At 40.2% G+C, this 25549-nt stretch overlaps 1 protein-coding gene across 2 annotated transcripts in view; it reads left to right on the forward strand.

Annotated features, from left to right (window-relative positions):
* Positions 1-25549, forward strand: part of Acp3 (acid phosphatase 3) — a 72470-nt gene that overhangs the window by 40338 nt on the left and 6583 nt on the right. The window contains exons 6-10 of one of the 2 annotated variants that reach the window (XM_074059826.1): positions 8-100; positions 2234-2366; positions 6674-6756; positions 8993-9096; positions 19369-19538. In XM_074059826.1, coding sequence (XP_073915927.1) covers positions 8-100; positions 2234-2366; positions 6674-6756; positions 8993-9096; positions 19369-19538 — 583 coding nt within the window. The remainder of the gene's footprint in view (positions 1-7; positions 101-2233; positions 2367-6673; positions 6757-8992; positions 9097-19368; positions 19539-25549) is intronic. The other variant, XM_020164670.2, reaches the window with a different exon arrangement.

Genomic DNA, 25549 nt, shown 5'->3' on the forward strand with positions numbered 1-25549 from the left:
GTTCCAGGATTTTATAGAAACCTTGCCAACACTGTCAGGATTTCATGGCCAGGACCTTTTCGGAATTTGGAGTAAAGTCTACGACCCTTTATATTGTGAGGTAAAAGGAAAAAAAGATTAATTTTCAATCTGATTTTATGGTTTATGTCTACTTTAAACAGATAAGTATTTTCTCTTTTTTATAGTTATAAATATAGTATAAGTATAGTTATACTTATACTTCCTTGGGCACGGAACCACAATTCAGATTGCCTTATATATAATCTTGAAAATCTTTACTTTTCTATCCATTATTTATGTTTTCATCCTTTAGAAAATTGCAAACAAGATAGCTTTTCTTTTAGACATTGTCACTCATTTATTTTGCAGTTCTCTGGGAATGCTGGGTCCTGTCATGAGTTTTAATTTAAAAAAAAAAAGCAACATTCTTATTACAAAAAAAGGGGAGAAAATTTCTAGATTTTGTGCATAATTTCTACATACAGAAATGAACCAGTCAACAGTAAGATAGGATGTCAAAATTGGCTTACCAGGAAAGAGCTTCTCTGTGTGATGTATTCGAATAATCTTTGTAGCTAGGTAAATTATTACTGTGTTTTTCTAGTCTGCAGGGTGTACTCGCCTCCACTATGGTCAAAAGGAGCACTTTCTATTCCCCTTTTCCCAACCAGTTCACTAATCCTGGGATAAAATTCTGGCCAGTCAACTGCCTCATGTCCATGTCTGATGTTGAGGTCATCATGAGTGTGTAGGAGAAGTAATTATTTTCATAGTCCATCTCAAAAGCAGATGACACAGTCTGCCCCCTCCATGAGTCAATTGATCCAGCCACATGCTACTTTCCCAGTATTTTCACTTTATCATCAGCACCTGTTTCAATGAAAATTTGTTAGCCTTATAAAAAAAGGCTCTCCAGTGGAGATAAGAACCCACCTTTTAGTTACAGGCTTTTATTCCCTACTACAGTTTTGGATTTTTGGTTGGTTTTGTTGATTTTTGTTTGTCCTGGGTATAGACCCAGGCAGGGCCTCAAGCATGCTATGCATACATTCTACCTCTGAGCTACACTCCCAGCTCCTTACTATTCCTGAGCCATTCCACGAGGGGACCATTGTGTGTGGTATCTTTTTCATGTCTCTCTCACTTATTTCTTCTGTATCACTTTGCCTTGCTTTCTCCTCCCCCTCCTCTTCCTCCTCCTTCCTTTTCTTCCTCCTCCACCTCCCCCATCACTGTCCTCCCCCCTCCTCCTTCTCATCTCCCTCCTCCTTCTGATCTCCCTCCTCCTCCATCCTTCTCCTCCTCCTTCCTCCTCCCTCCTCCTCCTCCTCCATCCTTCTCTTCCCCCCACTTTACTTCCCCTTCTACCTCCCCCTCACCATCCTCCCCCTCACCATCCTTCCCACTCCTCCTCATCTCCCTCCTCCTCCTTCCCTTTGTTTTCCACCTCCTCCTCCTTCCTCCCTCCTCCTTCATACTTCTCCTCCTCCCTCCTCTACCTCCCCCTCAACATCTTCCCCCTCACCATCCTTCCCCTTCCTCCTTCTCATCTCCCTCCCTCTTTCTCTCTCTTTTTCTCTCCTTCCCTCTTTCTCTCCCCCTCCTTCTCTCTCTCCCTCCTTCACTATCTCTCCTTTGAAACTCTCCTAATCGATTCTTCCTAATAGTTAATAAATATTGGCACAAGGTCTCTACCTGCCCTGCATACAACTTGCTCATCCATTTAACAAGCATTTGCCTAGTCCTCACTGTGCACAAGGTACACACTTTTCCTGAGTCAGTAAACTAGAAGTTCAGAAGGGTTGGGGTACATTATTGAAGGCTCCAGACATACCTGACCTTTCCTGACCGGCCTCACGAGCATCTCATTCAGATTTGAAGAAACATCATTTAAACCTGTAAGTTTTTACCTTCTCCAGAGGCTCATAAAAAGATTTCTAAACCTTTCATAAATGAATGACATTTATCCTTGTTCTGTACAACATGACTCATGCATTGCCCAGAGTTAAGCCAAAGGCTATAGACTTGGTAAGAAAGGACAAATCAGTTTCTAAAACTTTTCTTCGGAAAATTGATATCACTATCTATCCTAACTTCTTAGAAAGAAGTTAGCAAGGCAAGAAAGGTTTTCCCTAACAGTGCTTGTAGGGTGGAAGAAGATAAGGAAATCAATAAAGTGGATGGTCATAAATAGAAAACACACCTACATTTTCCTCCTTTTTCATTCCTCCAGGGTGTTCACAATTTCACTTTACCCTCCTGGGCCACCAAGGACACCATAACTAAGTTGAGAAAATTATCAGAATTATCCCTCCTGTCCCTCTATGGAATTCATAAACAGAAAGAGAAATCTAGACTTCAGGGGGGTAAGTATTGAGAGAGGTGGGAGAGGTGTATTAGATTTGTGATTGAATAATCTGGTTCTGAATCCTATTACTAGTCCATTGAGAGGCTTCAGAAAGGTCACTCAATCACTCTTGCACCCATTTCCACTCTACAAAATGGGGGTTTTGGTACCTACTTTATAGATAGTGAAGATTACAATGAATGTATGCATTCCAAGACTTACAACAAACACCATCTGGCACATAACACACTGTCAATAAACATCAGTATTGCTTACCTAGTCCTCAGTCTTTTCCATCTGGAAAATGAAAGATTTGGCCTAAAGCCTAAGTGGTCCTTTCATCTCTTCCAGATGAAGAAATCAAGGTTTTATGCCTGTATCACAAGAAAATCTATTGTATCTGGTATAGGATGAATTTTTCAAGTGAGAGGCTTGACAAAAGTGGTTGGCTTTCCTGAGCCTCTGAGTGGTGGCCAGTAATAAAGCTAATAGAACATATTTTACAAGCCAATGATGCACTATAAATTAATATTGATTTTGGACAGTTTATGACATAGCTTTATTTTTCCATTCATGTTGTGATTTATTTATTAGTGATTCCTCTTCTTGGTTAGAATTGGCCCTTTGTAGCATGGGACACTCTTCTATCATGAAGGCAGACCCAGGCAGGAGAATTCTAGGTCCTTGCAATCAGGATAGGTGAGTAGAAGAAAGAGTCCAGGACCATGCAAGGTGGGGCCTATGAGGGCAGCTGGGTGGACAGACCAAGATACCAAATGGGGAGTCAGGTTCAGATGAGGTTAATAAAGGCATTAAAAGTAAGGATAGACAGCAAGAGAAGGCCCATTGTGTGAAAAGTGACATAACAAAGAAAATCCAGACCACAAGGAAGGGTCTAAATTGGTCTGACACATAGATTCTAGACATTTTGAGGAAACTAACACAACCACATTAGGATTCCAGCCATTGCCAGACACTATCCACAGGTTCATGAGAATCCCAAGAAAATGCATATGGGAAAGTTTTCTAGGGTCTGGATCAGACTGTGAGGATGCTCGCTCAGGTCTGTATAGCTGAGAAAGAATACAAATTACAAACCAGAAGAGGAGGCAATTATAGCTAGAAATGCAAGCCTGTACATTGGGTGTAGCGTGAAGCAAACTGTAACCAGGAGAACAGCTAATGAGGTATGAAACCAGTCTAGCTAGGAGCAAATTTATGTAAGACCAAAGTAGATTGGGGCTAATGACTCAGAACAGTGATCACTAATGACATCAGAATGTTACAGAAGTCCTGAGTACATGGCACAGAGACAGATGTGATAGAAGCATCTAAATCCTTGCTCCACACTAAGGTCATGAGCAACATGACCCAGACCTAGAGGAAGGGAGTGCAGCCAGAGAGGAACCTTAGATGGAACCTCGTGTGTTGGGGACAATTACCAGGCAAGATACAAGCTATGTGTAGGAGCAAAGCCTTGGAAGTAGGTTCAATCTTATGAGATTTACAAGAGGGCCTCATTTCTGGCCCAGCAGGCACCAGCAATATGGCTCAGTCCCCAGCCCCATCGGATGGTGATGGAGGAGCTCTTGATTCATTTCCCCCAATGTCATCATGATAAATTCAGGGAGGCAGCCCCTCTTAACTTGAACAGTAGCTCATTATCCTGCAACATCAGCATCACTGAGCAAATGCCTAGAGATGCAGAATCTCAGGCCCCACCCCACACCTGTGGAATTAAAATCTGTATTTTAATAAAATCCCAGAATCCTTTGTACCAAACAGGAGCTGATGGTATTCCAAAACTAGATGCAGGGGTTTGCATATATGAATAAGAAATGGGGTTTATCTTAGTAGTTTGTTCATCTTTCCTAAGTTGTCTCCCCTGTGGCTAATAGAGGGTTGCACTTTGATAGAGAAAGAAGCTACTTCCTCTCTCTGGGTGTCAGTTTCCCCATCTGATGAGGAGATTAAACTAGATTCTGTCTGGAAGAGTCTTTCCCTGAGATGTTCTCTGGTCTTGGATTCTAAAGGCTGGCACGCACATGAACCTGCCTGCCTTGCTTTCTGGAGAAAGTCCAGTGCCATTGACAAGCACTGCAGGAAACAACTTCCTTCCAAAACACAATTTCAGCCTATTGTTCTGATCTGGCTAGGTAAGAGAGATTTGTCAACCGCATGCTAATTGGGTGATGCAGTGGCTGAACACCATCCTGCACAAAGAATATGCATTGTCTGGGTGACTCAGAGTCACACAAGAACATCAGGACTATGACCAACGTCCACTGACTCCTGCCAAAACTGTTGTTCCATCAGTTGATTTCAGGGGTCACACTGTTTGAAAAGATGTACACATTCACACCCCAAATATTCCCAAGACTCATTTAGGGATACATATCCACTCTTGCTGTAGACTAAGGGCTGGCAAACTATAACAAGTACGCTAAATCCAACCCACTTCCTGCTTTTGTAAATAAAGTTTTATTGAAAAAGTCACAGTCATAATGTATTGTCTGTGTATGGCTGCTTTCCTGGTACCACTGCAAAGTTGAGGAGACACCGCAGGTCTATAGCCACAAACTCTAAAACATTTCCCATCTGGCCTATTACAGAGAAAAGTTTGCCAATCTTTTCTGTAGCCCAAGTAAAGGGTGTAAAGACTGTCTTCTGGTCAATGGTGTTTTATCTAATTTATATAGACTTAATAAAGGATGTTACAGGGAACCTAGAAGCTAGCTTTATATTACATTGTGGCAATGATTATGACCAAAGATTTTGACATGCTGGGTTCAAAGTCCAGCTTTTATGCTTGTAAGTGTGTAATCTTGGACAAGTTGCTGAGCCTTCCTGAGCCCCAGTTTTCCCACCTATTCAGTGGGATAGTGACATGCCAGAGATTGGGGATAATTGTGACAGTTACCTCGAGTTACTCTTGGGAAAAGAGAATAATCACCCCAGAACTAAGAACTGGTACCATATTTGTTACCAAAGCTGCAGTTTACCCAAAAAGCATTTAAGGGCAAGTTACTGATTGCAGATGATTTTCAGGATTACCAGAAACTTAGCAACCAAGTTTAGTGTCAATGTGGTGTGACAATAAAGCCAGTCCCTAAAGTATTCCAGAGAACAGCCTTATTTGGGACAGAGAATTAGACATGTTAGAGATACAGCATCCAGTTTCTTCTACTTACAGAGAAATTCCATTATCTGCAGAAAGAGCAGATTACCTACCTCATTAATTGACTCTTTATTGTACTTATTGGTATACAGCCCTACTACACCTTCTCATACTTCATGAGCTTTTTGGTGCAGGGACTATATCTAATTCACCCAGCACAGTGTCTGACCCATTATAGCTGCTCAGTGTGAGTTTGCTGAGTGGGCTACTGGGATTCTGATCAGACTGTTGATATCAATGTTGTTCACAGCCCCAAACAAGCAAACACCATGGTCACTCTGAGCCAGGAGACACATGCATGGTAGAGAGACCAAAAGAGACACGAGGACTGTCTTTTGAGACTCCTCAATAGAGAAGGCTGTGAAAGTCTCTGAGGCAACATGGCCTCAAAACAGAATCTGGCAATACAAGGGACCCCACAACCTTCAGTGTCTACAAACAGCATGGAGGCTGCAGTTGTAAGTATACCTTTCAACATCTCAGGAGCAGCAAGGGTTAGGCCTTTGGCTGTGAAAGGCAAAAGCATCCCTTCTACAAATGACAGAGACACTATGTGAAAGCTAAACATGCTGGTTGCCCCTCCAATAGTGACCCCCAGAGCAACCTGAAGAAATGATTCACAGAAAAACAGTCCATGGTCTGTGCACATATATGAAGAATTGCTTTTTCCATGACCTCCTAAAGGTCTAAGTGCCAGAGATGGAAGTCAGAGGTAAAGATAGAGAAGTAAGTATGTGCCATGCTGTCACTTCTGGTCTTCTCTGGAGAAGACCATTAGCTAATAACTGTGAAAAGAACCTGAAATTCCTTCCCAGTTCACCAACCTCCTAATTTGAGCTTTAACAAAGCCTGGTATAGGATAGGAGAGCCCTAGAATGCCAATCTAATTTTTCTTTCCCAGCTGTGTGAGTCACTTAAGGTCTCTGGGCTTCCACTTCCTCAACTATAAATGAGGGACAAAACTAAGGAATCAGTAAAATCATGCATGTAAATTGTGCTACCAAGCACACAGCAGATGCTCAACCAAAATTAGGTCTTTGTCTCTCTTGTCAAGGGAGAATCCCCAATTATGACTAGACAAAAAGCTCATAAACTAAAATATAAGACTGTGATTGATTCAGCAATTTTGTTGATCTATCTCCTTTAAGGTGTCCTGGTCAATGAAATCCTCAATCACATGAAAAGTGCAACTCAGCCGCAAAACCACAGAAAACTTGTCATGTATTCTGCAGTAAGTACTTTTGTCTTCATTTAATATCTATGTGTTCAGGTGTGTGATCTCTTAGAACGTGGGACCTCATCTTCATGTCCCCATTGCCCAAAGGACAGTAGGCACTTGCACAAACACTTTTGGAATTAAGTGCATCATTTTGGTCCTTGAGAAATTTACAATTCAACACTAAGACTAACAAGAAGCCAACCTAACATATAAACACTGCACCAAGCATTATAGAAATGCCATACAAGTAAGTGCTTTGGAGCCTCAAAAAAGGTAGCCATCTTTCTGCAGTAGGAGGATGGGGAAAAGAAAGAGGAGATGTCCTGGACTGAGCAACCCATCAAAAGCATCAAGGTGGAAGAAGTTACTAAGTGGCTCCTTACCCATGTGTGAGGGACATGAAGGGAAATACTAGGGCACACACGGAACGTCAGAAACATTAAGTGGACAAGCTGGTACCAAATTAGTTGATGTTAACTGTGCTGCCCAATATGAAACCTCGCAAGCACATGCAACTCTTTAAATAGCAATGAATTATTATTCTGTAGAATGAAAAATTAAGTGACTCAATTGCCCTAGTCACATTTCAAGTGCTCAATAGCCACGTGTAGCTGAATTACTCGGCACAGACATCATTATAGAAAAGTTTATTAGCATCAGAAAGTTAGAGATGAAAGGCAACTTAGTAGCCATCTTGTCCTGCATGCTTCTTGGGGTAAAGTATCAGAAGATCATTGAAATGAAGGAGAAACCGTGAAGATGTTTGCTCAGGGAAGGCAGGGCAGGGGGACGGGATAGGAGCAGTATTTCAAAAATCAATCCTCTTGTAGAATAACTAGAAATTAAGAACAGGATATGATGTAGAAACTTCTGTAATATCTAGAAAAAAATAGGGATGAGATCTAAAAGTAGGGTGGCCACAGGAGAGAACAAGAGGCTAGCTGGGTTACAAGCAAAGCCATGATTTGGCTCCAGAAAGTCATATTTCTATTCATGCAGGTTGAAGAGGTGACTGAAGACATAGGGCAGTCTGTTTATTGTCAGGAGCTCTAAATGGAATACTCTGGAGAAATAGCCCAAGGAGGAAGCAGAGGGGGGTGATTCCTAGAGAATGATGGACCTGAAAGTAGATGATTCTGCCAGGTCTTTTAAATTTCTAAGCTCATGATAGCAAGCAAGTAAGCAGTCAGTTACTGCCACTGCTACACAGTTTGGTTTTACTTAATACCAAAGAGAGATGACTAGTCAACCTGTGCAAGCTGCTTTAAAAAAAATTCAAAATTCATTTCCAGTTCTTGTCGTATCTTTTACAGGTCATCTTTAACTCCTTTTCTTTCTCATTAGATTGGTTCTTACTCCTTTTGAATACATGTACACTGCCATCCAGTTCAGGTGGCCACAGGTTTCCCCCCACTTTATAGATGTGGAAGATGAAAGAGATTAAGATTAAATAGCTAATCCATGCCAAAAATGGAACCGAAAGTCATTCCCTATACCTTCCAGCCATTTTGAGGCAAACGTTTGCCTTTGCTATTATCTTTATCAATTATTTTTAAGCCATACTATCTAACTCCTTATATTTTAACCTCCCTAAACAGTTATTGCTTCATATACTCTTACATGACATTAAAATTAAAAAATGAGCATGGTGGCACATGCCTGTTATCCCAGCTATGTAGAAGGTAGAGATGGGAAGATGGAAGTCCAAGGCTGGCCCCAGGCAAAAAGCATGAGACCCTACCTGAAAAATAAACTAAAGTTAAAAGACTGGAAGTGTGGCTCAAATGGCAGAATGCTAGTACAAGTTCCTGAGTTCAAGCCCCAGTACTACAAAAACTAATGACGCTACTCTGTTGGAAAATGTGATTTGGCATTCATCTGTTCCAAACTATCCTAAAATTTAATGAAACAAGCAAAAGCAGAGATGTGCTTTACTGGGATAAGGCACAGACTTAAAATCAGGAGAGCTGACTCACGCTCACTTTATTCTATTTTAGAATTCTATGACATTAAACAAGTTACCTGATTTTTCCGGTCTCAGAATCTGTGTCTTTTTAAATGGAGATAATATGCATGTAAATCTTACTGCCTAGCGTAAGCAAAATTGGTTTTTAACCCTCTGAAATGGGAGCAGTGAGACTGTAATTGAACTGGAAGCCACTGTGGTGGTCTACAAGTGCAAATACTATTTTAACACAAATCTGAACCAAGGTGAAGATCAAAACTGATTTGCTTCAACTCTCTGTAGCATGACACTACTGTGAGTGGCCTACAGATGGCGCTAGACGTCTACAATGGAATCCTTCCTCCCTACGCTGCTTGTCACATAATGGAATTGCGCCTTGAGGAGGGGTAAGTGTCTGAGAACTCCTTTTGAAAATCGGTGCCCTTGGCCTCCAGTGCTGTTATTGTTGGCTTAAGGGTTGTGTGTCTGTCCATCTTTGGTTTGGGTTCGTGTTCATGGGGAAGAATGGTGGTGAGTAACACTACCTGGGTTCTTTTTTCTTTGTTCTCATTGAAGTCTTTTATTGGGAAATAGTGCACATACCCCAAAAATGAAAAATTTGAGGAAATCATCCTAAGTGATAAAAATTGCACTTTTTAAATAAAATGAAGGAATTCTAAGGAGTAAGCGGACATTGTATTGTTCTCTTGGGAAGAAAAACATACGGTCTAGCAGAAAATGTCAGGAGAAAATAAAGTAGCTTGATGTTTACATGGTAATAGTTTCTCAACCAAAGACTTCAAACATACCCATGAACTCCTGTTGACTCACACTCACCAGTCGAGATTCTTAAAGCACAACTTCTGACTGATGGTTACCTCTTTGTGGCCTGGAGTGGGCCTCCTCCAATGACTAGCTTGACCCTACTGGAAAGGTCAAAGTTTGAGAGGCCAAACGTTACCACTTTATCAGAATCTCTACCCCCACCCCCTTTCTTTCTCTCTCTCTCTCTCTCCTCTGTCTTGTACTAGGCCTTGAAGTCAGGGTCTTCCTTAGACTTGAACCATGACTCCATTCCCCAAAAGCTCTCTTAATAACAAGTCAGTTCCCTTAAAGGCCAATCTGGGCACAGTTAATAAATCCAGACTTAATTCCGGGATCAGCTCTTAAAGCCAATAAGATGAAATCTTCTGGGATAAGATGAAAAGCTACAGTCTCTTCGGTTTGTAAATCCTGTGATCCTGAGCTTGATTTATGGGGTGCTGCAACATTTTTTTCCCACTGAAACATTTTGTCTTACAACTTTGAAAAAAAAATCCTTCTTATTAAATAAGTGTGGGGTATTTTTTTCAATGGGGGGAAGAAAAAAAAAAAAAACAACCTGTGACCAAACACAGGTCAAATTTGTTGTTGTACTAGGATTTTTTTTTTGGAACTTGGATACTAACTCAGGACCTCCACACTTGCTAGGTAAGTACTTTACCACCTTTGGGGCTTGACTTATTTTTTGGATAGGGTCTCACATTTTTGCCCAAGCTGGCCTGGAACCAGGATCCTCCTACCTACAGCCTCCTGCAAAACGAGAGCTACAGTTATAAACCACCATGCTTGGCATATATCAGGACTTCTTTTTAATTCATATGTGCCTTCAATGCTTGGGTCATTTCTCCCCCCTACCCCCACCGCCTCCCTTACCAACCATTCCGCCCCCTCCCTCTCCTCCCCACCCCCTCAATACCCAGCAGAAACTATTTTGCCCTTATCTCTAATTTTGTTGAAGAGAGAGTATAAGCAATAATAGGAAGGACCAAGGGTTTTTGCTGGTTGAGATGAGGATAGCTATACAGGGAGTTGACTCACATTGCTTTCCTGTGCATGGGTGTTACCTTCTAGGTTAATTCTTCTTGATCTAACCTTTTCTCTAGTTTCTGTTCCCCTTTTCCTATTGGCCTCAGTTGCTTTAAGGTATCTGCTTTAGTTTCTCTGCGTTAAGGGCAACAAATGCTAGCTAATTTTTTAGGTGTCTTACCTATCCTCACCCCTCCCTTGTGTGCTCTCACTTTTATCATGTGCTCAAAGTCCAATCCCCTTGTGTTTGCCCTTGATCTAATGTCCACATATGAGGGAGAACATACGATTTTTGGTCTTTTGGGCCAGGCTAACCTCACTCAGAATGATGTTCTCCGATTCCATCCATTTACCAGCGAATGATAACATTTCGTTCTTCTTCGTGGCTGCATAAAATTCCATTGTGTATAGATACCACATTTTCTTGATCCATTCTTCAGTAGTGGGGCATCTTGGCTGTTTCCATAACTTGGCTATTGTGAATAGTGCCGCAATAAACATGGGTGTGCAGGTGCCTCTGGAGTAACCTGTGTCACAGTCTTTTGGGTATATCCCCAAGAGTGGTATTGCTGGATCAAATGGTAGATCAATCTTTAGCTTTTTAAGTAGCCTCCAAATTTTTTTCCAGAGTGGTTGTACTAGTTTGCATTCCCACCAGCAGTGTAAGAGGGTTCCTTTTTCTCCACATCCTCACCAACACCTGTTGGTGGTGGTGTTGCTAATGATGGCTGTTCTAACAGGGGTGAGGTGGAATCTTAGCGTGGTTTTAATTTGCATTTCCTTTATTGCTAGAGATGGTGAGCATTTTTTCATGTGTTTTTTGGCCATTTGAATTTCTTCTTTTGAGAAAGTTCTGTTTAGTTCACTTGCCCATTTCTTTATTGGTTCATTAGTTTTGGGAGAATTTAGTTTTTTAAGTTCCCTCTATATTCTGGTTATCAGTCCTTTGTCTGATGTATAGTTGGCAAATATTTTCTCCCACTCTGTGGGTGTTCTCTTCAGTTCAGAAACCATTTCTTTTGATGAGCAGAAGCTTTTTAGTTTTATGAGGTCCCATTTATCTATGCTATCTCTTAGTTGCTGTGCTGCTGGGGTTCCGTTGAGAAAGTTCTTACCTATACCTACTAACTCCAGAGTATTTCCTACTCTTTCCTGTATCAACTTTAGAGTTTGGGGTCTGATATTAAGATCCGTGATCCATTTTGAGTTAATATTGGTATAGGGTGATATACATGGATCTAGTTTCAGTTTTTTGCAGACTGCTAACCACTTTTCCCAGCAGTTTTTGTTGAAGAGGCTGCTATTTCTCCATCGTATATTTTTAGCTCCTTTGTCAAAGACAAGTTGGTTATAGTTGTGTGGCTTCATATCTGGGTTTCTATTCTGTTCCATTGGTCTTCATGTCTGTTTTTGTGCCAGTACCATGCTGTTTTTATTGTTATTGCTTTGTAATATAGTTTGAAGTCAGGTATTGTGATACCTCCTGCATTGTTCTTTTGACTGAGTATTGCCTTGGCTATTCGTGGCCTCTTGTGTTTCCATATAAATTTTACGGTAGATTTTTCAATCTCTTTGATGAATGTCATTGGGATTTTGATGGGAATTGCATTAAACATGTAGATTACTTTTGGGAGTATAGACATTTTTACTATGTTGATTCTGCCAATCCATGAGCATGGGAGATCTCTCCACTTTCTATAGTCTTCCTCAATCATTTCTTCAAAAGTTTATAGTTTTCCTTGTAGTGGTCGTTCACCTCCTTTGTTAGGTTTACACCTAGGTATTTGATTTTTTTGAGGCTATTGTAAATGGAATTGTTTTCATATATTCTTTTTCAGTTTGTTCATTATTAGTGTATAGAAATGCTAATGATTTTCTATGTTGATTTTATATCCTGCTACCTTGCTATAGCTATTGATGGTTTCTAGGAGCTTCTGAGTAGAGTTTCTTGGGTCTTTAAGGTATAGGATCATGTCATCTGCAAATAGGGATATTTTGACAGTTTCTTTACCTATTTGTATTCCTTTTATTCCTTCTTCTTGCCTAATTGCTCTGGCTAGGAATTCCAGTACTATGATGAATAGGAGTGGAGATAGTGGGCATCCTTGTCTGGTTCCTGATTTTAGAAGGAGTGGTTTCAGTTTTTCTCCGTTAAGTGTAATGCTGGCTGTAGGTCTGTCATATATAGCTTTTATAATGTTGAGGTACTTTCCTTCTATTCCTAGTTTTCTTAGAGCTTTTATCATGAAATGGTGTTGGATCTTATCAAAGGCTTTTTCTGCAACTGTTGAGATGATCAAGTGGTTTTTGTCTTTGCTTCTGTTAATGTGGTTTATTACGTTTATTGATTTTCGTATGTTGAACCACCCCTGCATCCCTGGGATGAAGCCTACTTGGTTGTGGTGAATAATCTTTTTGATGTGTTGTTGAATTCGGTTTGCCATTATTTTGTTGAGGATTTTTGCGTCAATGTTCATTAAAGGAGATTGGCCTATAGTTCTCCTTTTTGGAGGTGTCTTTGCCTGGTTTTGGGATAAGTTAATACTGGCTTCATAAAATGTGTTTTGCAGTTTTCCTTCCCTTTCTATTTCGTGGAACAGTTTAAGGAGGGTTGGTGTCAGTTCTTCTTTAAAGGTCTGGTAGAATTCAGCGGAGAATCCATCAGGTCCTGGACTTTTCTTTTTGGGGAGACTCTTGATTGCTGCTTCAATTTCATTTTGTGTTATAGATCTATTCAGGTGATTAATATCCTCTTGGTTCAGTTTTGGATGATCATATGTATCTAGAAATCTGTCCATTTCTTTAAGATTTTCGAATTTATTTGAATATAGGTTCTTGAAGTAGTCTCTGATGATTTCCTGGACTTCCATGGTGTTTGTTGTTATCTCCCCTTTTGCATTCCTGATTCTACTAATTTGGGTTTTTTCTGTCCTCATTTTAGTCAGGTTTGCCAGGGGTCTGTCGATCTTGTTTATTTTTTCAAAGAACCAACTTTTTGTTTCATTAATTCTTTGTATGGTTTTTGCGGTTTCTATTTCATTGATTTCGGGTCTTATTTTTATTATTTCTCTCCTTCTATTTGTTTTGGGATTTGCCTGTTCTTGTTTTTCTAGGAGTTTGAGATGTATCATTAGGTCATTGATTTGGGATCTTTCAATCTTTTTAATATATGCACTCATGGCTATAAACTTTCCTCTCAAGACTGCCTTAGCTGTGTCCCATAGGTTCTGGTAGGTTGTGTTTTCATTTTCATTGACTTCCAGGAACTTTTTAATTTCCTCTTTTATTGCATCGATGATCCATTCTTCATTAAGTAATGAGTTATTTAGTTTCCAGCTGTTTGCATGTTTTTTGTCTTTACTTTTGTTGTTGAGTTCTACTTTTACTGCATTGTGGTCAGATAGTATGCACGGTATTATTTCTATTTTCTTATATTTGCTGAGGCTTGTTTTGTGCCCTAGGATATGATCTATTTTGGAGAAGGTTCCATGGGCTGCTGAGAAGAATGTATATTGTGTAGAGGTTGGATGAAATGTTCTGTAGACATAAACTAGGTCCATTTGATCTATTGCATATTTTAGATCTTGAATTTCTTTATTGAGTTTTTGTTTGAATGACCTATCTATTGATGATAATGGGGTGTTAAAGTCTCCCACAACCACTGTGTTGGCGTTTATATATGCTTTTAGGTCTTTCAGGGTATGTGTGATGAAATTGGGTGCATTGACATTGGGTGCATATAGGTTGATAATTGTTATTTCCTTATGATCTATTTCCCCTTTTATTAGTATAGAATATCCTTCTTTATCTCTTTTGATCAATGTAGGTTTGAAGTCTACTTTGTCAGAGATAAGTATTGCTACTCCTGCCTGTTTTTGGAGGCCATTGGCTTGGTAAATTTTCCAGCCTTTCACTCTAAGCCTATGCTTATTTCTGTTGGTGAGATGGGTCTCCTGTAAGCAACAAATTGTTGGATCTTCCTTTTTAGTCCATTTTGTCAAACAGTGTCTGTTGATGGGGGAATTAAGTCCATTAACATTAAGTGTTAGTACTGATAGGTATGTGGTGATTCCTGTCATTTAGTTGTCTTGTTTGAAGGTTTGATTGTGTGTACCTAAGTTGAGGTTACTGTCTACTGTCTTGCTTTTTCTTTTCCTGTAGTTTGGTTCTGCCTGTCCTTTCATGGTTATGTTAGGTTTCACTTTCTGTATGCAGAATCCCTTGAAGAATCTTTTGTAGTGGTGGTTTTGTGGTCACATATTGTTTTAGTTTCTGCTTATCATGGAAGACTTTTATTGCTCCATCTATTTTGAATGATAGTTTTGCTGGGTAGAGTATCCTAGGATTGAAGTTATTTTCATTCAGTGCCCAGAAGATCTCACCCCAAGCTCTTCTTGCTTTTAATGTTTCTATTGAGAAGTTACTGTGATTTTGATGGGTTTACCTTTGTATGTTACTTGTTTTTTCTCTTATAGCCTTCAATATTCTTTCTCTAGTTTCTGAACTTGTTGTTTTAATGATGATATGCCGTGGGCTAGTTCTATTGATCTGGTCTGTTTGGTGTTCTGGAGGCCTCTTGCATCTGTATGGGAATATCTTTCTCTAGATTTGGGAAATTTTCCATTATTATGTTGTTGAATATATTACACATTCCCTTTGCTTGCACCTCTTCTTCTTCAATGCCCATGGTTCTCAGGTTTGGTCTTTTGATGGAGTTGGTGAGTTCTTGCATTTTTCTTTTCACAGGTCTTGAGTTGTTTAACTAATAGTTCTTCAGTTTTTCTTTTAATTACCATTTCATCTTCGAGTTCTGAGATTCTGTCTTCTGTTTGTTCTACTCTGCTGGATTGGCCTTCCATTTTGTTTTGCAATTCTGTTTCATTCTTTTTTCTGAGGATTTCCATATCCTGGGTTGTTTCCTCTTTAATGTTGTCTATTTTTGTCCTGAGTTCATTTATCTCTTTATTAATCATGTTCTTTGTTTCACTTTGTGTTTATACAGAGCTTCTGTGGTTTCCTTTACTTCTTCTTTTGCTTTTTCAAATTCTCTATTTTTGTTGTCTTGGAATTTCTTGAGTGTCTCCTGTATATTTTGGTTGACCATATCCAGTATCATCTCTATAAAATTCTCATTGAGTACCTGTAGTATTTCTTCTTTTAGATTATTCTTGTGGACTTCATTGGGTTCTTTGGCATAGTTTATCTTCATTTTGTTGGAGTCTGGATCTGAGTATCTGTTTTCTTCATTTCCTTCTGGTTCCTAATTTTTTGCTGTGGGGAAATTGGTTTCCCTGTTTTTTCTGTATTCCTGTCATTGCCATTGTGTTGTTATTGTCCCTGTACTGTGTGCAATTAAGTATTTTCTAGCTTGTAGTAATAACAATGGTGATATTTAGAATGGAAGGGTGAGAGGAGATGGAAAGCAAAGAAGTTAAAGGAAAAGGGAAAAACAAAACAAGTAGAAAAAAACAAAGAAACAAACAAAAAATGTTTCAAAGATATAAACATGGAGAGACAGTGTTCTAATCAACCATAAGCTGAAAAGGCATTAGAGAGACAGAAAAGATTGAAAATAAAAAATAAAAAAATTAAAATTAAGAAATAAATGAAAAAAAAAATATATATATATATATAAAACTCCAAGTTCAAATGCAATAAAGTTTCAGTCTTAATAATTTTGGTGTTCATCCCTCAGCCTCCAATCCTGGAGATGGTGCCTCAGAAGTAGTTCTGTGGTTATCTTATCAAAGGGGAAAAATAATATAAAACCACATAAAACAAAAAAAAAACCCCACAAAGTGTCCCAAGTTCAAATGCAATACAGTTTCAGTAAGTTTTTCAGCATTCCAGTGTAGTTTGGTTGTTGTCTTAACAAAGGTAGGGAGAGAGAAAAGAAAAAAAAAAAAAGAGTCTGGAGACAGTTCTGTGAATGGCTATCTGAGGCTGCAGCTCACCTGCGTGCTGCTGTCAGCCTGCTGTTGCTGGCGGCGTTATTTATGCAGATCTCTGGGGTGAGCTTAGCACTCACCTGGACCTGCAGGCTTTTTTACTCAGAGTTCTCCCGTGTGCAAGCCGCTGCTACAAGCTTTCCCTTTTCCAAGCACAGTGGGGGAGGTGACACTGCACCTGCTTTCTCAGGCCTGCGTGTTTATTTACAGTTCACATAGGAAGTGGGTCTTCTCCCCTCTCCTGTGGAGTTTTCCTCCCACCGCCACTTTTACAAGCTTTCCCACTCCTGGTTGCTGGGTGTGTGCCGCTGCTCCTGCCTTCTCCAGCCCAGTTTGTTTATTTACAGTTCTGTGAGGGATTCCCCTTTCCACCTTCGGTGCTCAGGGTGCTGCACCCTCTTTGCTATGTGTCTTTTTTCTGTTGTTATTGCTTATTACTCAGTTTCTCTTTTTTTCTCTGGGTGGCGGTCAGTCTGACCAGGGGGCTGTGCTGATCTGGCCCAGGGTTGTCTGTGGGAGTACCGTGTACCACTTAGCTCACCTTGTGGTCGCATCTTCCCAAGCCGTCTGGGCACTGGCGTGTGACAGCGGTGCGGGAGCCCTCCTGGTTTCTCCGTTTAACGTGAAGTGGAGATGCTCTGTGCGGCTGGAGGTGTGGAGGAGTCAAAGTTTTTCCTCTTCTCGGTGGTTTTTCCTGTAAGGTGTATCTTCAGCATCTCTCCAAGATTTTACTTTAGGAGGCACGCTTTCTGCTTCCTCCCTCTAGCTGCCATCTTGGAATCTCCCCAGGATTTTTTTTTAATTGGCATTCCAGAGAAGTATCAAACATTAAATTTGTTGCTTTAAGTTAGGATCCAAGTTAACAAATGCTGCAGATTCCTGCTTATCTGGCAATCCTGACTGTAGAATGATTCCCCATTTTCTCTCTGAGAAATAAAGGAAAAAGACAGGAAGGGAGAAAATTTTAGATTTCCAGTCATTTTAAATATATAAACTATTAAGATTGTAGCTTAGGTAGTTAAATATATACTTAAAGGATTTAATCTTTAGTAATCTTTGAAAATCATAGATTGTATAAAATAATTCATTATTATGTTAAAATATTACTTTTTCCACTTTTATTATTTATGAAACAATTTTATCAAACTCTCTGTGCACATCTTTAGCTTGTATCTTCACTACCAGAGCCAAATTTGGGTCCCCTGAAGCTATTTTTCCAGATATATTCATTAATAAGGTAACTTTTCCTTCTGTACAAATGAACCTCTGGTTCTCATGGGAAATAATCTCTCACATTAGCTAACAGTTCCAGTGCATGTGTTGCTGGTCGCTAGGTAAATGTGGGTGTGATTCCCACCTGGTGGCCAGGCACCTGGGGTTCTCTCCTTTGAACCTAAAGTTTCAAGAGTGCTGTGCCTACCTGCAGGCAGCTTGTGGAAAGGAATGAGATGAGAGAGAAGCCAACCTGCTTGTCAGCCACTTCAGCCCAAATGGAGCATGTGTCTTTTCTGCTCATATCCTGCTGGTCACACCAAGGTGCAAAGGAGTCTGGGAAATGCAATCACTTTTGAGTCACAACTCTACTCTGTAGAAAGAGAATCATGACATTTATTGGTCATCTAGGCCATATCATCTTGATATTAAAAATGTCACTTGAAAAGTATTGATTTGTATAACATTAGGAAAGCATTTTTAAATCATCTTATAAGTGAATATTTGCAGTTACTATCTTGATGTGGTTTTCTTAAAATGATGCTTTAAAAGACTTGTTTATCACAACATCTAGAAGTTGACATTGTGAGTTTAATACACCTAAAAAGATCTAAATCCTGCCTGAATGTCTCTCCCGTTTCTTTGACTAGCAAATGACTTCCACAAGTAAATCATACTAGTTTTCCCAACGTTGGTTTAGGCCATTTGACCTTCCCCAAATAGCACTTTGTTTTTTGAAATAAAGTTTATGATTGTGTTTTTTTTTATAGCACTGGAATTTGAACTCAGGGCCTTGCACTTGCTAGGCAAGTGCTCTATCTCTTGAGCCACACTCCCATCCCTATTTGCCTTAGTTATTTTTCAGATAGGGTCTTGAGCTTTTTGCTTGGGCCAGCCTCAGACCTTGATCCTCCTACCTATGGCTCCCTCCTAGCTGGGATTACAGACATTTAACATTATGTCAGAGATGGAAGGAACTCATTAACTTTTTGCATGGACTGGCTTTGAACCATGATCTTCCTGATCTCTACCTCCTGAATAGCACAATTACAAGTGTGAGCCACCATGACCAGCCTGAAACAAAGTTTTGAGAAAGCCTTCCTTCATATGACCCAGGAGTTCACACACACACACACACACACACACACACACACACACACACACATCTCTACCTCCTCTTTCTAAGGAATAACGTTTTATAAAGGCATGTCACATATTCAACACATGCTGACTATATAACATATGTCGGTTCCATGTTTATGGCCTGATGAAGGAGAGGGAAGATTCATTCAGGGGAAAGACTAAAAGAAATATAAAGAGAGGAAAAAAGTAAAAAGAAAGGAGAAAATGAGAAGCATGAAAAGGATAGAACAAGAGAGGCAACTCTAGCATCCCCACTAGACCTTTACTTCTTGTTCAATAACCCTTCAAAGTCAGCTCCTCTGATTAGACGTCCAGGTCCCCACCTCCTATGCCCCTGTTTACCTTACAAACCAGCCCTCCCATTTCCACCCTCCAAATCTGTCCCACCATCCCCAACCTCCCTATTCCCACACAGAAATTAGCCAAAATGTCCTTGTTCCCAAAATTTCTCCACAAGTCCTTCAGTTGGCATGTTATAGCCCAGTCACTGTAGAACTTACAGCTCACTCCTCTGCTTGTCCCTTCCAGGAAGTACTTCGTGGAGATGTACTACCGGAATGAGACACAGCACGCACCACACCCCCTCACACTGCCAGGCTGCACCCCCAGCTGTCCTCTGGAGAAGTTTGCAGAGCTGGTTGCCCCTGTGATCCCCCAAGACTGGTCCACGGAATGTATGATCACAAGCGACCACCAAGGTACTAAGGACTTTTCAGATTAAATGTGCACACAGAGCTCTACAGAAAGAGCAGAGGGGGCTTTGAGAGTGTATTTTGGCCATGACCTCTATCTTAGAAGAGAATGGGTTTGGGGTGATGATTGTATCTTTCAGGGATCCCCAACTTTAAGCAACTCCTTACCTCTCCACCTAGCCCTGCTCCTGCTTGCCATAAACCTTATCATGGTTTGTTTTTCAGTGTTAATATGAAGGAGCATCAGTGCCCAAATATAATTAGGGATAAAACTTAGGTCAAAGTTTATGGGGCTTCCAGAAGCTATATATGACTGGCCACACAGGACTCTTTATTGTTTAAAGATGCTCAGATTTTGCTTGAACATGATTAGTTGGTACTGTACTTGAAATGTTGAAGTGGAACAGATTCCAAGCAACACTCACAATCTCACAGGCCAGCCAGTGACAGATGGTTTTAGTTCTAGCCTAGTGGGAAAGGAACAACTTAGCCATCAGTCCCTACCTTCTGTCAAGGAAAGGCAAAAGGATAAGATAGAGTGAAAAGAACTGGAGAAGTCTTCTACACTGGGAACCTGGTACTGTCTGCTTTTATATTTATGTTGAAACAATAGGGGTGGTGGAACTGAAAACTAAAAGCCTCTTTGTGTCCCTTGGCCCTGAAATATTTATGTTCCTTTTGAAGAAACCAAAATCCAGAAAGTTTTGATGTGTGCCATACATACAGCAGCTCCTGGAATATATGCATCATAGCAAATAAGTAGTGTGACAAGAGCAAGATCTTAAGGTGTAACACATCAGAGGTGAACGGGGCACAGAGTTTCTCTTGAAGCTCAAATAGTAAGAAATTTTGAATCTACAGTTCATTCAAGGAAGGACTATGATGACACATACTGACACTGGGACAAAATTACAAAGGCACAGTGGCTCAGCTACTCAGATAGCAGAGGTCAGGAGAATCAAAGTTCAAGGACAGCCTGGGCAAAAGTTAGCAAGACCCCCATGTCAACCAACAAGCCACTTGTGGTGGCACGTGTCTGTGATCCCAGCTACACAGAAGGCTGTAGGTGAGATCACAGTCTGAGGCCAGATCTGGGCAAAAATTTATTAGACACCATCTGAAAAATAACTAAAGCAAACAGGGCTGGAGACATAGCTCAACTGGTAGAGCACCTGCCTAGCAAGTCCCAGGCCCTGAGTTCAAACCCCTGTACCAACAAAAAAAAATAGATATGCAAAATGTTTGAAGTGCCTCCAAGTTGAAAACATATTGGAATGTTGAGAATGTGGTTGTTAAATCTGTTCAGTAGACAAAAGGAATGTTGAAGGCTTTGATTCTGGTATGTTCGAAGACCCTAAGCAAACTCACGGTTCTACTGAAATTGTTCACTGTACAAGCAGAAATCATGTCTGAAAGGCATTTAGAGTCCTGTAGATTTGCCATGCTGCAGGTGCAATACGTCTAGAGAACTCAATGCTATCTTTCCATCATGTATAAAGATGAGGTGGTTTTTCTACTGGTTGCCAGAATCTAGAGCAAAACCATTCCCTCTCCTGGTTGGTCACCAATTGACTGCTGGAAGACATGGATTGACAGGCCTCTTTGTGTTATTTCTGTCCCAAATGAATATTTGTTGTTGAGGCCATTGTCTATGCTTGTAATTTTCTTCTAGCAATGAACCAAATGTAAAATAGTGAATAAAGTCAATATTAGGAAGTTCAAATACATCACTTTTATAATGAGTTTTGAAAAGGTTATCTCTGTCTGTGTGTGTTTCATTAGAATAAAATTCCTACAGGTAGGTTTCAGGGTCTCTCTCTCTCTCTATCATTTTGTTGTAACAGGAGGCAATGTATTAATATAAAGCAAAATGACTTGACTGGATTAAATGAATAAATGAACACTTTACATTGAAAACATAGATTGGACTTCACAACTTCAGATGAACTAAGCTGTGGATGGCTCTACCTCATCTGTTTAAGATGGAACTTGCTAATAAAATACCCTCAGGAAGTCCACAATGTGGTAAAGAAGTAAAGAGAGATGTATTACACAGAGTAACAAGGGTTATATCTTATGACTACAAAAGGTTGTATGGGAAAAAGAGTTTCCTTGATTTGGAGGGAAGGGTCAAAAAAGTAAGGAAGGCTTTCTGTGTGAAATCAGATTGAATAAAGGTTTATAACAGTGGCTTGAAGTGGAAAGGATAGGGGAGTTACTTGGCAGAGGACCACACCTCCAAAAGATTTCCACAAGTTGCATTCAAGGGTCCATTTCTAATAAGATAAAATATCAGTCTCACAAGAGTAAGGATTTCATCTGCTGTGTTCTCAGCTATATAAGGCAAAGAAGTGCCTGTGCAAGGCATCAGTTGGTGCTCAATAAACATTTGCTCAATGTATATCTTTCTTCCTTGAACCTACTCCTCTCTATCTTGTTTAGCAGCAAAAGCCAGTAAACTTGGGAGTCATTTCCCCCTTTCCTTTATTCCTCAGTTACTCACCTCCTCTTGTTAAATCTACTTATAGTATGTTTGCACAATTCTTTTCCTTAAAAACCCAGTATCAGCGACTCAGCATCCAAGTGGAGTAAAATATTATTAAGCAGCAAAATAGATTAAGGATAAGAAAATGTGGGGCTGCCTTGCTACAGCTAGCTCATAGAGATTTCAAGGGAGGAATATGTGCAGATCTTCCCAACTCTTGAGTCCAGCAGCTTCTTCTGGTTGCTTCAAGTTGGTCATGGTGGTAGCACTTTCTCCACAGAAATCAGCAAGTACTGTAAATCAGAGAATTTTTTTGAAATTCAGCTTATAGCACACCACTGGTTTTAGCTCATACGAAGCTTCTTAAGGGTCTATGATATGAAGTGGCCCCAAATGAAATGAGTTCTATATTTGAACTTCTTAAAGGAAAAAGGACTAGATTTGTTCCAAGTAATTAATGTTGGATACAGCAGGTAAAAGCTTTCAGGAAGACAGACTGCCAGTGTTGGGAAATAGGATGACTATTATGCTGGGCAACCACTTACCTTAGCATAGACACTATAGAGCAAGCTAAGGCATAGAAGGTATGGGATTGAAAGACTTTTTGTGAGGGCCACCAAAAGTACCAAATATAAGTACAGGAGTCCCAGATAAATTTGTGAAATAGTTCTAACTGCTGAGTTGCTGTAAATTATTGAAATGAACATAGAACACTTAGTGTGTTCTGAGAAAGCTAATACAAGAAACATGACAAAAAATCACTGAATATAGAGCATGTCCTGTGTATTCAAGATGCCTGGTGACCTGCCCTTTAGGGAATTTTCAACCATGTAATTCTACTCACAACCATAATCAGCATCTTCATCTAATGCTGGAAGACCCTATTAACCAGATCATATCAATTAAATTAATCTGTCTTTGCTAGAAAATTGTGACAAGTGTAAGTTCTATACTATGTTTATTGAAAACAATAAAATTCTTTTTTAAAAAAGGCTTCTTTAATTTCAAAGTTTTACTAACACGGTCAGACTTTCTGCACTAATTCTCTCCCATCCCCTAACTCAATATCCAACTCCAGTTATCTCACGGAGGGAGATTTACTAGTGAGAAGTTCCAGTTCCCCGCCCCCAATCTTTGTGAGTGAAAACCTAGAGTACATATCCTCACGCCCAAGATTCAAAAATGAGATGCTTAAAAGCAGGAACCATACCTTTTCCTCTCTCTCTCTCTCCCTCTCTCTCTATCTCTCTCTCTCTCTCTTTCCCCCTCCCCCCTCCCCAGACTTCCTTGTGGCTGGGTCTACTGTCAGAAACCTGGAACTTAGTCAATAAATAGGACAGAAGCTATGAATGAGCTTAAAGTGAGTGCTCTGTAAAGACCCCGTCACTAGCTATATATACATATATGCATCCCCAACATGTCTGTGTTACATAACATCTATTTACAGTGTAGTCATCTTGGCTTTGTCTTATTCTCCCATTTCTGTTAAGAGCCCCAGCTCACTGAAGATGTCTCTTGGTGGTAGAGCACTTGCCTAGAGAGTACAAGACCCTGGGTTCAACCCTAGCAACACACACACACACACACACAAGCCTCTGATCAAAAACATCCCTTCTAGTATCATTTCTCCCTTAAAGAAGAGGCCATCCAATTGCAGCACCTTTTCATACCCTTATTGCCACTAGTTTCATTTTTCTGGGACATATCTCATAATTCATTGAAGATGCTGAAGCTTACTTTGGTTTGCCCTAATTCACTTCTCATTCCCACACCTGCCCTCAATTGATGCAAGTCTGACATTCATAACAATGACCCAGCCCGTGCCCTGCCCACCACACAAATACTGAACCCAAGATCAAATCAATCACATGATTTTTTCCTGTTGACCTGCCAAGTAGAACCAAAGAAAACAAAAGGCCTCGCCTTTTGATAAGTGTATTCCCCCTTACTGGACCCTTTTCTTTCACTCTGTAGGAAGGCCTTTTCATTGTTCCCAAACTTCAAATTCCATTCTGTCATCTTTATTCTAATAAACAAGATAATCTATTGATAACCTTTTTTAAGGTTCTCTTCTCACTACCTCAAAATACACCAGTAGCTTTAGCCTTCGTCTTCTGCTATCCCTCAGGAAAATACACATCTTTTCCTTCTTTCTCATTCATTCTTTTCCCAAGTGCTAGGATTATGGGTATGTACCAACATGCCCAGCTATGTTCCTCTGTAAGTACACTCTGCTCTTCTCGGTGTGCTTGTGATCCATCCTTACAACCTCCTCAGGGCCCCAGTGAGTCACATATTTAGTTTCATTTTCTTCACCTGCACTGGCTTCTTCTCTTCTATTATGAAAGCACCCAATGTCCTATCATCAAAACACCCTGAAGTGTCTGTTCCATCTCACTCTCTTCAGTCCTAATTTTCTTGAATGAATGATTTATCCTCTCTAACATTGTTTCCTCATCTCCTCCTCAATTCTTACTTATTCTGTAAACTAATGTCTACTCGTCCCTCATTTCTTTTAAAAAATTTACCCATCAAAAGTCATCCATACCTAATATAGTGTTCTCTCCTCCTTTCTTTGTGAATCAGGTATCAACATGCCCATTTTACTGAAGCTCAGAGAATAACATGCAAGAACACAAGTAGTAGTCAAGCTTAACACTCCCCAACACCTATTTCCACTACCTCATATTCCCTTTGTATCCCACACTTCTCTTAGGGAAATTTTCCAAAATATGATTGGTGGGTCAAGGTATACAAACATTTAATAACCAATCTATATTCATCAAACACCTCTTGTCTAGTCAACATATACCCATGCCCAGAAGCATTATGTTTGCTTAGGAAACAGTAGCAGACAAGTAGATTGTCCTCCATGTGGCTTGTAGACCTCAGGGGACAAAGGAGGGCAGGATGAGCAAAAAGGTCAAGGATCTCAAGAGTTAAGCCCTACATGTAAAGTATGAGCACTATGATGAAGTACGTATGGGCAACGATGATGGTATGTGGCAGGGGAAACTAGTCTGCCTAAGGGTCAGAGCTTTTCATTTGCATGATGTTTAAATAGAAAGTTGAAGGAGAAGAGGAACTAGAAAGGTAAATGGAGGTGAGAAGAAAGGAGAATGTTATGGACTAAACAGAATATGTGAAGGCCAGGAAATTAAAGATAACATGGAGCATTCCAGGGAGAGACAGATGCTAAGTGCTTCATAGGTCAAGTTGAGTAGTTCTGGTCATTGAAATGTTTTAGGCAGAGGACAAATGCTGAAGCTCTTTTAGGAGAACTTGTCTGGCTTCAATTGCAAAAGTGGATTGGAGAGGAGGGAGGCTGAGAAGAGGAAGAACAATTAGGAGACTGAACCCAAAGACTAGGGCAAGTGAAAGAGAAAAGCAGACAAGAAGCAGGGCAAGCAGGACTTAAGGATTAATGGCAAGAGGGAGAGGCCTTTGGTGCATATTGCCAAGGTGGTTTTCAGAAGAGGTGTACCAGTCACACTGCATTGAGAAGCTTTTGTGTGTTCCCATGTAGTGGGAT

This window comes from Castor canadensis, chromosome 17 (genome assembly GCF_047511655.1).
Source record: "Castor canadensis chromosome 17, mCasCan1.hap1v2, whole genome shotgun sequence".
Classification (NCBI taxonomy): Eukaryota; Metazoa; Chordata; class Mammalia; order Rodentia; family Castoridae; genus Castor; species Castor canadensis.